The 16248-nt window shown below is 39.8% G+C and overlaps 1 protein-coding gene across 6 annotated transcripts in view; it reads right to left on the bottom strand.

The window, feature by feature from the left end:
- The window catches only part of MTMR1 (myotubularin related protein 1), an 88564-nt gene that overhangs the window by 40151 nt on the left and 32165 nt on the right, over window positions 1-16248 (bottom strand). For all 6 annotated transcript variants that reach the window (XM_053917618.1, XM_053917621.1, XM_053917619.1 and 3 more), the window contains 6 exons: window positions 15039-15133; window positions 14568-14675; window positions 9856-9957; window positions 9459-9542; window positions 8478-8627; window positions 7262-7450 (listed from right to left, as the gene is read on the bottom strand). In XM_053917618.1, coding sequence (XP_053773593.1) covers window positions 7262-7450; window positions 8478-8627; window positions 9459-9542; window positions 9856-9957; window positions 14568-14675; window positions 15039-15133 — 728 coding nt within the window. The remainder of the gene's footprint in view (window positions 1-7261; window positions 7451-8477; window positions 8628-9458; window positions 9543-9855; window positions 9958-14567; window positions 14676-15038; window positions 15134-16248) is intronic.

Raw genomic sequence — 16248 nt, 5'->3', positions numbered from 1 at the left:
AGATGGAGGCATAGGTAGAAATGCTTTGCTTCCTCGCACAACCCAGAGAAGGATAACAACCAATTTAAAAACAATAAACAACCAGAACTGCCAGAAAATCAAACTCTGACAACCAAGGAGTTAAAGAAACATTCATCCAGACCGGCAGGAGGGGCGGAGATGGGCAGCGAATCAGAGAGTACCCGCAACAAGGCTTTGGACCATGTGGACAAGGTGGAGGCTGGCTGACCAGGAAACTAAAGACTCAAAACCTCTAGCTGTAAAATCCCGTGGGGGGTTGTAAAGGCAGGAGAAACTCCCATTCTCACAAGAGAGTTCCCACAAACCTACCCACATGGGAATCAGTACCTGAAAGGGCACAATCAGTTTGTGGGAAATGAGGAAAGAGACGGAAAGTGGGTCTAGAGCAGAGACAGAAGCATTGTTCCCTCTCTGACCCTTCCCCCACAGACAGCACCACAACGCAGCAAAGAGGGTTGCCCCTCTTTGGTGGATACCTAAGGCTCCACCCCTTATAACACAAGAGGTGCACCAAGACAGAGAAATATGGCCCAAATGAAAGAACAGATCAAAACTCCAGAAAAAGAGCTAAGCAACCAGGAGATAGACAACCTATCTGATGCAGAATTCAAAACACTGGTAATCAGTATGCCCACAGAAATGATTGAGCTCGGTCACAAAATGAAGGAAGAAATGAAAGCTACACGAACTGAACTAAAGCAAAATATACAGAGAACCAACAGTGAAGGGAAGGAAACCAGGACTCAAATCAATGATTTGGAACAAAAGAAAGAAATAAACATTCAACTGGAAGAGAATGAAGAAACAAGAATTCAACAAAAATGAAGAGAGGCTTAGAAACATCTGGGACAACTTTAAGCACTTCAACATCCGAATCATAGGTGTGCCAGAAGGAGAAGAGGAGAGCAAGATATTGAAAACTTATTTGAGCAAATAATGAAAGAAAACTTCCCCAATCCGGCAAAAGAAAGAGACTTCCAGGAAGTCCAGAAAGCTCAGAGAGTCCCAAAGAAGTTGGACCCAAGGAGGAACACACCAAGACACATCATAATTAAGGTACCCAAGATTAAAGATAAGGAGAGAATCTTAAAAGCAGCAAGAGGGAAGGAGAGAGTTATCTACAGAGAAGTGCACATAAGGCTATCAGCTGATTTCTTCAAAGAAAACTTACAGGCACGAAGGGGCTGCAATAATGTATTTTAAGTCATGAAAGGCAAAAACCTACAACCAAGATGACTCTATCCAACAAGGCTATCATTTAGAATGGAAGGGCAGATAAAGTGCTTCCCAGATAAGGTCAAGTTAAAGGGGTTCATCATCAGCAAGCCCTTATTATATGAAATGTTAAAGGGACTCATCTAAAAAATAGAAGATCAAAAGTATGAAGAGTAAAATGACAACAAACTCACAACTATCAACACCTGAACCTAAAAAACAGAAACACAAACTAAGCAAACAACTAGAAGAGGAACAGAATCACAGAAATGGAGATCACATGGAGGGTTATCAGAGGGGAAGGGGAGAGGGGAATAGGGGAAAAGGTACAGGGAATATGTAGCATAAATGGTAGGCATAAAATAGACAGGAGGAGGTCAAGAATAGTATAGGAAATGGAGAAGCCGAATAACTTACAGGTACAATCCATGGACATGAACTAAGGGGTGGGGGGCAATGCTGGAGGGTGGAGGTGTTACAGGGCAGAGCAGGGAAAAGGGAAGAAAAAAAAATTGGGACAACTCTAATAGCAATATCAATAAAATATACTTTAATAAAAATGAAAATTGAAGCCTCAGAGAGGGCAGGTAACTCCTAAAAGTCAAAGGTACAAATTGCCAGGGCAGGATTCTCATGTCCCCAGATTCAGAAATCCACATACTACACATTATGGACTGCATGATTCCGTCCGCACAAAATTTGTATGTTGAAATCCTTACCCCCAAAATAATGGATGGTATTAGGAGGTGAGGCCTTTGGAAAGGGATAAGGTGTTCGGGGTAGAGCCCTCCCAAGGGATTAACGCAGTTGTAAGAGACACCAGAGAGCTTGCCTCTTTGTGCTCAGCTGTGTGAGAAGGTGGCTATCTACAAGCCAGGAAGTAGGTTTTCACCAGATACAGAATCTGTTGGCACCTTGATCCTGGACTTCTAGCCTCCAGAACTGTGAGAAATAAATGTCTGTTGTTTATAACCCACCCAGTCTGCAGTGTTTTATTACAGCAGCCAGAGCTAAAACACCCCCTCCTATCCTGTTTTCCCCCTAGACACAACCTCTCCTGGCATCTAGGACTCCTCCTCTGTTTGGGGTCTCCTCTCACCATTTGTAGCCCTCTTTCCTTCACAGAGAGTCCCTCTTTTGTCTTCCACAGGTGACATTTCTGAGGGTTTGGTGCTTGACCCCTGCTCAAGAGACCCAGAGTCCTTCAGTGACATCATCCTCTTCCCCCATAGGCTGTAACCACCACCCAACAGGCCACTGTGCCGCAATCTAGACCTCAACCTGACCTCCTCCTGAGCTCCAGAGCTTTATATACCCTCACATGCTCCTCAATGCAACAGGTTAAAACTAAATTCCTTCCCTCCATGTTCACTTTCTAAAAAAGAAATATGACTTAAAAACTTTTCATGCTCTGCCCTGGCTGGTGTGGCTTGGTGGACTGAGTGCCGGCCTACAAGCCAAAGGGTTGCTGGTTCGATTCCCAGTCAGGGCACATGCCTGGGTTGCGGAACAGGTCCCCAGTAGGGGGCGTGCAAAAGGCAACCACACATTGATGTTTCTCTCCTCCTCTTTCTTCCTCCCTTCTCCCCTCTCTAAAATAAATAAGTAAAATCTTAAAAAAAAAAAACAACACACAACAAAACCTTTTCATGCTCCAATGGAGTCTGAACTTTTGAACTAACATAGAATGCCACACACCATTAGGCCCTCTAAATGGCAACTATCCATTGAGAGATGACCTGACCCGCCAGCATGCCAGCCCTTCCTTTAACAGTCATGGAGCAACTATTATGTATGCGATGGCCAGTTCTGGGGTACAGGAAGATCCTCACAGTCCCAGCTATCATGGAGCCAAAGGCCTACTAGTAGCTAGACACATAGTGAATACGGAATCGACAGTATACTGAGGGTTATAGAAAGGGAAGTGCAGAGCACCACAGCAGAGAACCTCTGCTCATCTGGAAAGACCTCATTGAGGAAGTGACATTTGCAGTGTCACCTGAAGGATGGGGAAGTGGTTATCCATGGGGCCAAAGGCCGTGAAATGACAATGGGATGCGCTTAACTGAAAGAAGCCTCCCACAGCTGAGACATGAACCTGAAAGATGTGGTGAAAGAAAGAGGAAAGTCCTCGTGGGCACAGGGGTTGAGACTCTTTAGAAATTGTATGTCACTGATTCAGGGCACTGAGAGGGCACACAGAGCTGTTTATTTGGATCACTCTGGCCATGATGTGGAGACTAGATTAAAGGATACCTCTAACAAAATACTAGAAACCTGAGTCCAGCAGCATATTAAGGAGATTATACACCATGAACTAGCAGGACTTATCCCAGTAATGTAAGGGGATTGGAAAAGTTTCTTCATGGCTACATTAACAAGGACCACAAAATATGGGGCTTAAAACAACACAGACTTATTCCCTCACAGATTAAGGTGTTGGCAAGGTTAGTTCTTCCTGAAAGCTCTCAAGAATATAGCCACCCCTTGTCCTGGCTTCTGGTGGTTTCTGGAAATCCTTGGCACTGCTTAGCATGTAGCTACAGCACTGCAATCTCTGCCTCTATCATCACATGCCCATCTTCTTTCTGTGTGTGCCTGTGCCTCTACGAATGCTTCTTATAAGAACACCAGTCATTGGATTTAAGGCCTTTGCTAATCCAGTATGACCTCGTCTTAAATAATTGCATCTGCAAAGACCCTATTTCCAAATAAGATCACATTCTGAGATTCCAGATGGGCATGGGTTTTTGGGAGATGCTAGTTAACCCATTACATTGGTCAACATACAAAAATCACTCAATGTATTGGGTTGGCCAAAAAATTTGTTTAGTTTTTTCTGTTTGGCAGGCTCTAGTATTGCTTAGTTGTCTTTAACTTCATTCACAACAATTTTATTAGATTTTACACTGACAGCTGTCATATCAACATGCATTTTTTAAAAACTTATAAAAATTCATGAATTTTAGTGCAGCCATTTTAATATTGAAGATGAAAGAAGATATGCAACATTTTTGGCATATTATGCTTCATTATTTCAAGAAAGGTAAAAATGCAACTGAAATGCCAAAACAGATTTGTGCAGTGTATGGAGAAGGTGCTGTGACTGATTGAATGTGTCAAAAGTGGTTTGCGAAGTTTCCTGGTACTATTGACATTTTGGCCAAATAATTCTTTGCTGTGGGGCTGTCTCATGTATTGGAAGATGTTTGGCAGCACCCCTGGCCTCTACCCAGTAGAAGGCAACAGCAGGAGATAGCTGACATACTCAAAATATTCAAATCAATAAAGTTATTTGTGAAAATGAAAAATGTGTCTTTTCTTTTATGGAAAAAAACTAAATGGACTTTTTGGCCAACTCAATAATACACCACATTAACAGAATGAAGGGGGAAATGATACATGATCATTTCAATTGATACAGAAAAGGCCTTTGATAATCAAATACCCTTTAAGTGATAAAATCACTTAACTAAGAACACAAGAGAATTTCCTTAACTTGTTAAGGGCATTTATGAAAAGCCCAATACTGAATGGTGGAAAGCCAAAAGCTTTCAACCTAAGATCAGGAACAAGTCAAGGATGCCCACTTTCATGACTTCTATTCAACATTGTACTAGAGGGTTTTGCCAGGGGATTAGGCAAGAAGAAATGAAAGGCGTCCAGATTGGAAAGGAAGTAGTGAAACCATCTCTACTTGAAGATGACATGATATTATATAGAAGACCTAATGGAGAATTCGGGAGATAAATATCCATGTCTGGTTCCCAGACACATACACTGCTATAGGTAAAGTCATTCTAGACGTGCAATTTGGTACCCTGCTTCTGTCTCTTCTGCACTGAATAAAACACAATGGACTGCCCTTGCTCTGTTGGATGTTTAGAAGATTGCCTCTGTGAATATAGCTTTCCTCATGTGTTTCTTTTCCTTGGGATAGTACTACAGTGGTGACAGGAAGTATGCAGAGATGTAGAAAGACTGACAAGGGCTAGTGATCCACCAGATGTGGGGAACAAGGGGAACCGACAAAGATATCCACAATCCCTGGCACCTGTGAACATGGCCTTTTTTGGAAAAGAGGTATTTGCAGAGGTGACTAAATTAAGGATCTTGAGATGAGGAGATAATCCTGGATTATCTTGGGTGGGCCTTAAATGCTATCACAAGTGTCCTTAGAAGACAGGAGGAGAGGATACAGAGACAAATAAGGGAGAAGGCCAAATGAAGACAAAGGCAGTGATTGGAGTACTGTGGCTGCATGCACAGAACAGCCACCAGAATATGGAAGAGACAAGGGACAATTCTCCCCTTGAAGCCCTTTAAGGGAGCACAACCCTGCCAGATTTCAGACTTCTGGCCTCCCAAACCATGAGAGAATACATTTGTGTTAAGGTGCCAAGTTTATGATAATTTGTAGAGCAGCCTGAGCAAACTCATACACTGCCCATCTTCTTCCTCACTCTGTTCCTCTCAGGGTGAGATAGCAGTAAAAATGACAGCTATCTTGACCCAAATGCTTTCTCACAGGGACAGGTACTGTCTAGGCCCGTTGCAGTAGTCTTGCATCCACTTGAGGAAGTAGGTTTACTGTCACTGCCATTTTAGAGATGAGACAATCATGGCGCAGAGAGATTATGTAACTGTCCAGGGTCATGTAGCAAATAACTAGGCTCCTTCTATGCTCTCTCAGAGCACGTTTCATGTTTCTCCATGCCTCATAGGATACACACTTGGCAGTTCATATGACTGCTTGTTCAGTATATGCCTCTCCAGAAGCCTAGCAAATGCCTGGCCCTCAGCAGGCACTCAAGTACTGAGGGAAAATGGCATGTCTGATGGCTCATTTGCTCCTTGAAGTAGAAGTTAATGGCTTCTCTTGAGAGTGAGATGGGGGAGGTAAGAGGGTGCTTTCTTTGGAAATTGTGTTTGACGAAATAATCACTGAGGAAAAAAGAGGTTCAAGTTGCCCAGAGAAACAAAGACCCTCCCTCCCCAAGCACTGCTGAGAGGAACATGAGGGAACATGACCATGCCCTCAGACATCTCCCTTCTTGCCACTCTTGTGAATGATGTGCTCTGGCACACTGTTGAATAGGTACATGTGTTCTCTAGAATGCCCTGGTTGTCTCTTCCTGCTAGCCATCCAAAGCCAGCTCGAATGCCAGTCCTTCATGAAGACTTTCCCAGGTTCACAAGCAGGGTTGGCCACTCAGTCCCTCTCCTGACTACCCCAGCACACTGAGTTGACACCTGTATATAGCACCTCACCTGGTCTGTTGTGATATTTCCTCCTAGTAAGTGCTCATCACATGTTTGTTAACCAAATGGCATGAGATGATAAGGACTGTCACCACCTTCCTGATACATGAAATTACTTGTGGAAAGGGCCAAGCACTCTGATTGTCAAATACCCACCTATAGTAACCCATTGCCAGAAAGTCATTCATGGGAAATAGAAATGACTCAGTTCAAAGCCTTTTCTATTTGGACAGTGGATACTGGAGGCTTGATGTTATAGCTACTGCTAGGTACAAAGGATCCTGTCCCCTTTGGCTAGTGGGAATCAAATAGAATGTTTCACAGATGCCACTGCTTCATGTGATTTATGGAAACTTTGCATACTTATCTAGTTTTACATAGTTCACTCCATTCTAACAGAGCTTCAGACCAGATAAGAGTTAATCAAGCAATCACCAAATTTCATAGGTTAAAGAAACTTACAAAGGCCTCACAATCATTTCATTAAAATAGTTACTTGATTCTTTAGGTGATAATTCTCTTTCTGGGTCTTTGTTTAATTAATTCAGCAGACAGGATTGTGGAGGAGCAATGACAGAGACAAGATCCCAACCCACATGAGACATCCACAGGCTATATCCCAGGGAGGAATATCTATGGACTACTCAGAAAGATTTCACCTTCAGGAGGGGAGGAAGTCAATGGGAAATTTGAATTGCATAACGATTTATAGACAGTACGTAAGGTAAAACCTACAGGTTCTGCAACATCATCGACAATATACCTTGTTGGTATCAGCAACGCTGTTTTGTCGTGCATCGAAGATGGTAAGTTTGTGAGACTGTGCATTAGCATCCATTATAGTCTGCAAGTATTTTTCATCTTCTTTGCAGCGTTTATCATTGGGACCCACAAGTGGCTGGCTGCATCGAGTGATTGTTGCCTGACTTTCTGGATGAATCCATGACAACACCTAGTGTTTGTAAGTAACAAATATGAGTACAGTTCCTAAAACAGTGTGTGTTCTAATTACCAGGTAGTAAAAACAAGTTCTCTCATCAAGGACAGTTTCCTCTGCAAATTTTCCTCAAACATGAGAGGTCAGGCCCATCAAAGCATGATAGTGGCTATGAGGTGCAATGTTTGGGTCAGGAAAGAAGTCTGACTAGATGAGCTCTAAAAATTCCCTTTCACATCTAAACTTCTATGATTCTAAGAAAAACAGAAACTATACTAACACTGAACCCCATTCCTATTTGATTGACTAGTTTTATTTCATCTTTTTACTTAAAAACATCTTTGTATCTCAACAATGATATATGTGGCTGAGTGAGGACAAAGTGAATATACAGTCTCTCATAAAATCTAAAGCTATATCACCAAACCTCCTGTTTTCCTCCGGTGGCCAGGAGACTCAGGATTGTACCAGACTGCAAACTCCAGGCTCAAAAATGTTCAGTCCCTCTTGGGTCGTGGTGACAGTATCATTGGGTTATGCATATGTCCAAACTCATGACATTGTATATATTAAACATGTGATACGTTTTTGTATATCAATTAAACCTCAATAAACCTCTTTTAAAAATTCACCCCCTGCTGATTCCTATGTTTCTTTTCAAAATGATGTCCCTCCCACTTAGCTTTCAGCCTTTAACTCAACAACTCAGAAAGAGTGTCTTTTCTCTAGGATGAGTTGGTGAAACCAGTGACACAAACTGCTAAGCAGTAGCATGCTAACCTTTTCTTGCTATCCTTCATTATTCCTTACTTCATTTTGAGAGCTAAACTAAAGTTACACTTGTAACTTTAGTTAACAAGGCAGAGTCAGGAAACAGAACGTTTATATAATTAGGTAGTTCTTGATAATCAAAAATATGTTCAGGTTTTTAGCCTTAGTTTTATACTTTCCATTTTGTTCACTAGATTTTTTTCTATCTTCTTTCCATATTAGATCTGATACAATATACATTTATACCTAAATGACAATGCTTGTTACTTACAGGGACTCTGCCTTTTGCTCGAAAGGCTGCCACTTTTGAAAGGTCATCATCTTTCACACTAGTTGGCACAACAATGATAGCAGGGTAAGTGTCACAGAGCTCATAATTACTATTTACTCTGGATATTTTCCAACTCTCATTTGGTAAGCCCTGCAGGGTGTTAGAGAAGAAAGAAGAGGGGGAAAGCATACTTTTACACTTTCAGAAAGTACTAAACATGAATCACATCCCTTTCTTGTTTTCTACTAATATGTGTTCACAATTTGTTCCGTGCTAATTAAAAGTTTAAAAATATATTTATCTAATATGACTCATTCTGTATGCATTTAAAAAATGTAATGAAGCATAAGAATTTCCAAATGGACTAAAAAATGAAAGTTATATACTAGAATCCCAGACCTATACATTTCTTGTAGTGTTTCTATAAAGAATGACCATAGTGTTGTTTTTGAAAATACTCATGAAAGTCCTTTAGAGACACAAAAATTTCTTACAGATCTCTAAAATAAGTAATACATATTACCATACCAAATATAAGGTGGAGACAAAGATTAAATGTCATGAAAATAACCTTATTGGAAGATCTTGAAATTTATAATGCACTAAAGAGTTTCTGGTAGAGAAACACCATAACAGACTCATGCAGTCATATCATATATTTAAAATATAATTTAAGCCATTGGTTTTAATCCTTATCCATCAACTTCTTACTAGAATATCTAATAATAAAAACCACCTGGTCAATTTGCTTTTTAAACCCCTGTCCTTGTACTCCACTTGCCTCTGAGAAAAGGATGTGGCAGGGTTAAAGGTTTGGCATAGGGAAAACAGGGCATCCCAGAGGTGAAGAACCTACAAACTAGGTAAATTATACCAATGTACAACTTGTTTCAAAAGGTTTCTCCATAATATTTCTAATGTTTTAGAAAAGAAAAAGATGCTCAACCTATTACTTTTAGTTGGATACACAACATAATTTACCTGTCTCTTATATTCAGCTACTGGATCATAAACTTTCCATCCATTAATTGGAAATTTTTCTTTATAGTTGAATGCAAAGAGTGTCTGGATAAAAAACCCACAAAAGACACATGTCAGCATTTTTTGTTATGTCATATACCCAATATTAAAGCTTTCATTCAGTTATGAGCTGAATGTATTAAGACGGGCTGAAACTATTAAGATTCCTATTTTAATTTGTAAAAGCTAAAGTAACAAATAACCAGTTTTCTTAATCATTACACAGAACTCATAAATTTTAAATATTCTAATATTAGTAACCAACAGAGAGAAATGAGATAAAAAGGACTAATAAAACATGAAATTTTGGGGTCCCCACAAAGGCATGCAAAAAGGTGGGGGTTTTTGGTGTACTTACCTGCCCATTGGAAAGAGGAAATGCATGTTTATTGAGGTTTTCAAATATTCCTGGTTTACTCTGTTCTTCTTGTTTATAAGCAAGTCGTAAGTTTCTCATATCCTGTTAAACAATGGACAAAACTCATTTATTCAATGTGTATTTAGTATCTATGAGGCAGACACCATGCTTTAAGAGATCAATAAAATATTTTTATTTGTTTCTCATGTTTATACTCTATCTTGCTCCTACCAACAAAAGGCAATTACCAAAAACACATCTCCAAGAAGATTTTTAAAAAACTGAGGAAATTGGAACAAAGGGGATGCATCAGCAAAAAACTCATCAGATAGAACCAAGAATAAGATTAGTACATAAAACATATGCCATCAAGTTCCGTGACCTTGCTTCCTAAAGATGTGCTACACAATCAATTATAAGCTTTAAAGTATTAAGGAATCAATTATAGATTTTGCACCCTCCACAAAATAGAAATGTTAGAGGTTTCTTCCCAGTACTCATAGCAAGGACTCTGTCAGGAAGACGCCATGGCCCTCAAGAATTACAATGCTCTTTCTTAAGATCAGTTTCTTAAAATGCCCTACCATGCAAGCTGCTAGCAGAAAGCCCAAATACAGGTAGGCAGGAGAGATCCCAGTGAGGTGGTTCTGATGGTACAATTTCTTCCCAAGGACTGGTTTGAGCAGTGCCCCATGACCTTCTTAAACCACTACTGTTAGTTAAACACAAAAAGCTTATTCCTCTTTAATATTACATGAAATTCAAAAATAAGGACTACAAACAAATTAAAGTCACTGTTGTGATATTACGTACGTATAACGACAACAAAAGAACAGAAATAAACTAAATGTCTATCAATAGAGGCTGGCTTGCCCTGGCCAGTGAGGCTCAGTAGGTTGAGCACTGGCCTGTGAACCAAAAAGTTGCTGGTTTGATTCCCGGTCAGGGAACATGCCTGGGTTGTGGGACAGGTTCCCCATTGGATGCGTGCAAAAGGCAACCAATCAATGTTTCTCTCATACATTGATGTTTCTCTCTCTCTCTTTCTCCCTCCCTTACCCTCTCTCTAAAAAATAAATAAAATCTTGGGACTTCTGGTCAAGATGGAGGCATAGGCAAACACAGCTCACCTCCTCGCATAACCACAGCAAAAATTACAACTAAACTACATAACTATCAGCCAATATCATCAGAAAATTGAACTGTATGGAAGTCTGACAATCAAGGAATTAAAGAAATCATATTTATCCAAACAGGTAGGAGGGGCAGAGATGCAAAGATATGGAACAGGTAGTCCTACACCCACATGTGTCAGATAAAAATCAGGAGGAATACCTTGGGAGAGAGGGATCACAGCCCCATACCAGACCACAGAGCCCAGAGTTCTAGAGCCAGGAAGATAAGTCCCCATAACTACTGGCTGTAAATACCACTGGAGGTTGGGGCAGCAAAAGAAACTGCAGGATTCTCAGGCATCTCCTCTTAAAGGGCCCACAATGGACTTTGGACTTAAGCAGACTCACTCCCTCTGGGCTCTAGCACCAGGGCAGCAGCTGGAAGGGCACCAGTGGCACATGGGGAGAAACTGAAGTGTCTGGTATCAGGGCGAGTGCCAGGGGACAACTTCCTCCCAGACAAAACTCCAGAGGACAGGCAGCAGCCATTGTCCCTTTTCTGAGCCCTCCTCGAAGCAGAGCCATAGAGTGGCAGCACCATACCTGAGACTACATCAACCTAGTTCACACCAGTTGCTGTGACTTGGTGACTACCTAAGGCTCTACCCCACACAACTTATGGGTATGCTTTTCTGCAATAGGCCATGCTACTAAGACTGGGAGTCAACACTACTCTACCTAGTACACAGAAACAAACACAGGGAGGATGCCAAAATGAGGAAACAAAGAAACATGGCCCAAATGAAACAACAGAACAAAACTCCAGAACAAGAACTAAACAAAATGAAGGTATACAATCTATCAGATGCAGAGTTCCAAACACTGGTTATTAGGATACTCAAGGAACACACTGGATGCTTCAACTGCATAAAAAAGACCCAGGCAGAAATAAAGGTTACACTAAGTGAAATAAAGAAATATTTACAGGCAATCAACAATGGAGTGGATGAAGCCGAGATTCAAATCAATGATTTGGAACATAAGTAAGAAAAAACACTCAATCAGAACAGCAAGAAGAAAAAAAATTAAAAAAAACAAGGATAGGCTAAGGAGATCATGGGATAACCTCAAACATACCAACATCTGAATCATAGGGATGCCAGAAGAAGAAGAGAAAGAGTGAGAGACCGAAAACTTATTTGAAAAAATAATGAAAGAAAACTTCCCTAATTTGGTGAAGGAAATAGACATACAGTTCAAGAAGCACAGTGAGTCCCAAACAAGATGGACACAAACAGCACCAGACCAAGATTCAACATAATTAAAATGCCAAAGGTTAAAGATAGAGACTCTTAAAATCAGCAAGAGAAAAGAAGAGAGTTACCTACATAGGAGTTCCCATAAGACTGTCAGCTGATTTCTCAAAAGAAACCTTGCAGGCAAGAACGGACTGTCAAGAAGTATTCAAAGTGATGAAAAGCAAGGACCTACTACCTAGATGACTCTATCAGCAAAACTATCATTTAGAATGGAAGGGCAGATAAAGTGCTTCCCAGAGAAGGTCAAGTTAAAGGAGTTTATCACCACCAAAGGCCAGCACAGCCATGCACCGTCCAAAGCAAGTTTGTGAGACTTGGAAGAGTAAAGTCTTTTTTTAAAAAGGTATTTCAACTGCAGTCTAGAGCCAACCAGGGGGTGCTGTCCTCAGAGATGTGACCAAAGCAAACAGATGGGTGGGAATCCAAACCCCAAATTTAGAAGGGACTTTGATGATTCTGTAGGCAGGACCTTTTTCCTAGTACTTCAGGTAGGGTTGTTAATAAACTGTATTTCCAATAAAAAACATCAGTAAGGCATTTAAGTGACTAATTATCACTCCAGTTATCACATACGTTTCTAATTAACCATTTGGAGGAAGGGTATAAAACCAAAAATAAGCACAGTGTCCTGGCTAGGTGGTTCAGTTGGTTGAAGCATTGTCCCATACACCGAAAGGTTGATTATTTGATTCCCGGTCAGGGAACATATGGGAAGCAACCAATCAATGTTTCTCTCTCACATCGATGTCTGTCTGTCTGTCTTTCTTTCTCTCCATCTCTCCCTCTGTTTGCCTCTCTATCCCCCATCTCCGCAATCCTCCCTCTTTCTCTAAAATCAATAAATATATACTCAGGTGAGAATTAAAAAAAAAATAAGCACAGTTCAGGTGAAAATTGCAACATAGCCAAGAAATGTAATTGTCTTTTTAATCACAGAATTTATGAATACAGTTTGACTCTTGTACAGCACAGGTCTGAACTGTGTGGGTCCACTTATACACATAATTTTTCAACAAATACTGTAAATATATTTTTCTTCCTTATGATTTCCTTAATAACAGTTTTTTTTTAAATCTAAGCTTACCTTACTGTAAGAATACAGTATACCAGGGGTGACACCCCAAAAAACAAAATTATCTTCTGGAAAGCAGGTCCCTTGTTGTAAAGGCTTCCCCTGCTAGGTGAGTGTTCAAGGAACCCACCTGTATCAGTGTACCAGCTGGCATTGCTGTGAGAGGCTGCAATTGAGTTCAGTGAATTTTTTGAAGACTCTTTCAACTCATTTGCCCATTTCATGATAGGTGTTTTATGAACATACCTGCCCACATCATGCTGCGTGTTAAACAGTATGACCCCCATTTCCCAGCCCCCCATTCATCCAATCTTACCCTGAGCGACTTTTTTGTTTCCCCTGGATAAAAAAAAGTCTCCAAAGGGAAATGTCTTGTCAATGAGGAAGAAGTGAAGCAAAAATTGGCAGAAGCACTAAAAGGCATCAAAGGGGGTGCAGGGTGGAGGGGAATAAAGGGGAGAAAAATGGGAAAACTGTAATAGCATAATCAATAAAAATGTATTTTAAAAAATCAACGAGGTCAGAAACTTTTGAGCAGTGGAAAAAACATCTCAATTGGCGTATTGCATCAAATGGAGAGTACTTTGAAGGAGACTGAAGTTTAAACATGGAAGAATAAATACACAATTTTTATAAATAAATTCCAGGGGTTTTTTTGGGTCCCCCCTCATATAATACATACAACACACAAAATGCATGTTAATCAACTGTTACCAGTAAGGCTTCTGGTCAACAGAAGACTATTAGTAATTAAGTTTTGGAGAGTCAAAAGTTATACATGGATTTTCAACTGTGCAGGCAGTTGGTGCCCCTAAGCCGCACAGTGTTCAAAGGTCATTTTATTGTTGTTCCTTTAGGAAGTCTTTGACCCTCTAGTGTTCTCAAGATTAGTCTTAAAACAGCAAACTGGAAAAAAATATGAATCTTTACTTCCCACTTGATTTCTTTAAAATGCAACAAATAATATCAGCATACAGGTTTTAGGTCCATTATAATTAGAATACTTCAATAGAAAAAGAGATTTACTTCAATGGCTTACATAATGATATGAATTGGTTGATACAAAATTTGAAGAGGTGTCTATCCTCAAACATTTGAGTTACTAACAGTACAAATAACCTTGACTGTCCAAAGACCAGGAAAAATGTGTCAGAAAAAGTTCCCAGCTGACTGCCTCTTCTGGTTTTACTAGTGTAGGTACCATACCTTGCACACTATTTCTATACCACAAGAATTGTCCCCATGGCTCTGTGCTCCAATCTTCTCAACTCTGCTGATCACTCCCAGGGGAACATCAAGGATGAAATGCGGGTCCTGAGTTTACAAATTAAGATGAACGCCTGTTAGTGTCAGTCAATAGAGTTTTCATATTTTAAGTCTTTGCTGGCTTAAAAGACATTTGTTTACTTTGTCCCAGCTAAGAAACTGAAGTCTGATTTATAACATAAATGCTTTCTGAAGTACATGTTGAGACTACAATTAAACTTCCCTTGCAGGTATAAGTGCTACTTTAACAGCTTTATTTTTTCAAGAAAGCAAAATCTGTACACATCTAAAAAGTCACCTTCTGGTTCTGTCAGGGTAATGGGCTTTCAGTGTACTTCTTACTTTCTTTTCTTTTTGTTTACTTGCTTGTGAAATGTTTTTAAAAAATAAAATACACTTTCAAAAACTCACCCTCTCCACATTTTTGAAGTACATCTTAAAGTCTGTCACTGTCAGCATTCCACTCACAGCTCCCATAAATGGGCAAATATACATGACATCTTTCACTGAAAGAAAGTTCAGAGTATCAACTACTGCCATAGACATGTGCTTCAATAAATCTTAACATGAGCATGTATGTATGTATGTATGTATATCTATCTATCTATCTATCTATCTATCTATCTATATATTTCCAGTTTTCTAGAAATTTTAAATTTATTACTTTAAATATGGACATATATAGATAGTCTTCTAATAAAATTCTTTCTCTTCAAATAAAATTACATTTTGGTACTTAATGAGGTTTTAAATAAAGGGCTTCATAATAAGCTACATTTTGTCATTTTTTCCAGGTGGTTAACTTTTTCCCTGATAAATTAATCACATCAAAAATATATTAATTAAACTCAAGACCGTGAGTTTAACTCAAGGCTACCAATTAATAAATTACTGCTAATGAAAACGAAGTAAAGCTAAAAACTGTCCCCTAGTGCACCTCCAAAAAGCAACTTCTTTACAGATGACAAAAACTAGAACCACATCAATGGAGTGGAAAAAGACTTCTTTGCTTCAAATTCCTTATCAGCTTCCATATTGATTTTTATTTTCTGTCTGTGAATATCAATATCAGCATATTTGATTCCTATGAATGCTAAGAAACTCATGGATACCACACCTTCATGATCTTCCCAAAGCACCATTCCACTGGCATGACGGGCAAGTACATAATTAAGATGAGTCCAAATGGATCAATGAAAGGTACTAAAGTTGTCATCCAGACAAACACTTCCATTAAAGTTTTCTATAACTCATTATGTACCAAGTGGCTTCTGTTGTTAGGGTTCTAGTAATAACTAGACACAGTTCCTGCCCACAAGTAGCCCATGACCTATGAGTAGCACTATACAGAAAATGACCATTATACTATAGTCTGATAAATGCTATTATAACCATGTGGACATGATGTGATAAGAGCTCAGAAAAGGATCAGCTTAACACAGCAGGGAAGCAGCAGGGAGGCGGGTTGAGGGAAAGGAAAGAGAGAGCAGCCAGTTGTTGAAGGTTAGTATGGTTGGATCAAAGAATGCATGAAGACAATAGGATGTGAGACCAGAGAAGACTTGTATGTGAATATTCAGAGCAGTTTTATTGGTGATAGTCAAACAGTAGAAGCAACCCA

Source organism: Desmodus rotundus, chromosome X (genome assembly GCF_022682495.2).
Source record: "Desmodus rotundus isolate HL8 chromosome X, HLdesRot8A.1, whole genome shotgun sequence".
Classification (NCBI taxonomy): Eukaryota; Metazoa; Chordata; class Mammalia; order Chiroptera; family Phyllostomidae; genus Desmodus; species Desmodus rotundus.
The sequence above is the reverse complement of the archived record's forward strand: the minus strand, read 5'-3'. Positions and strand labels throughout refer to the sequence as shown.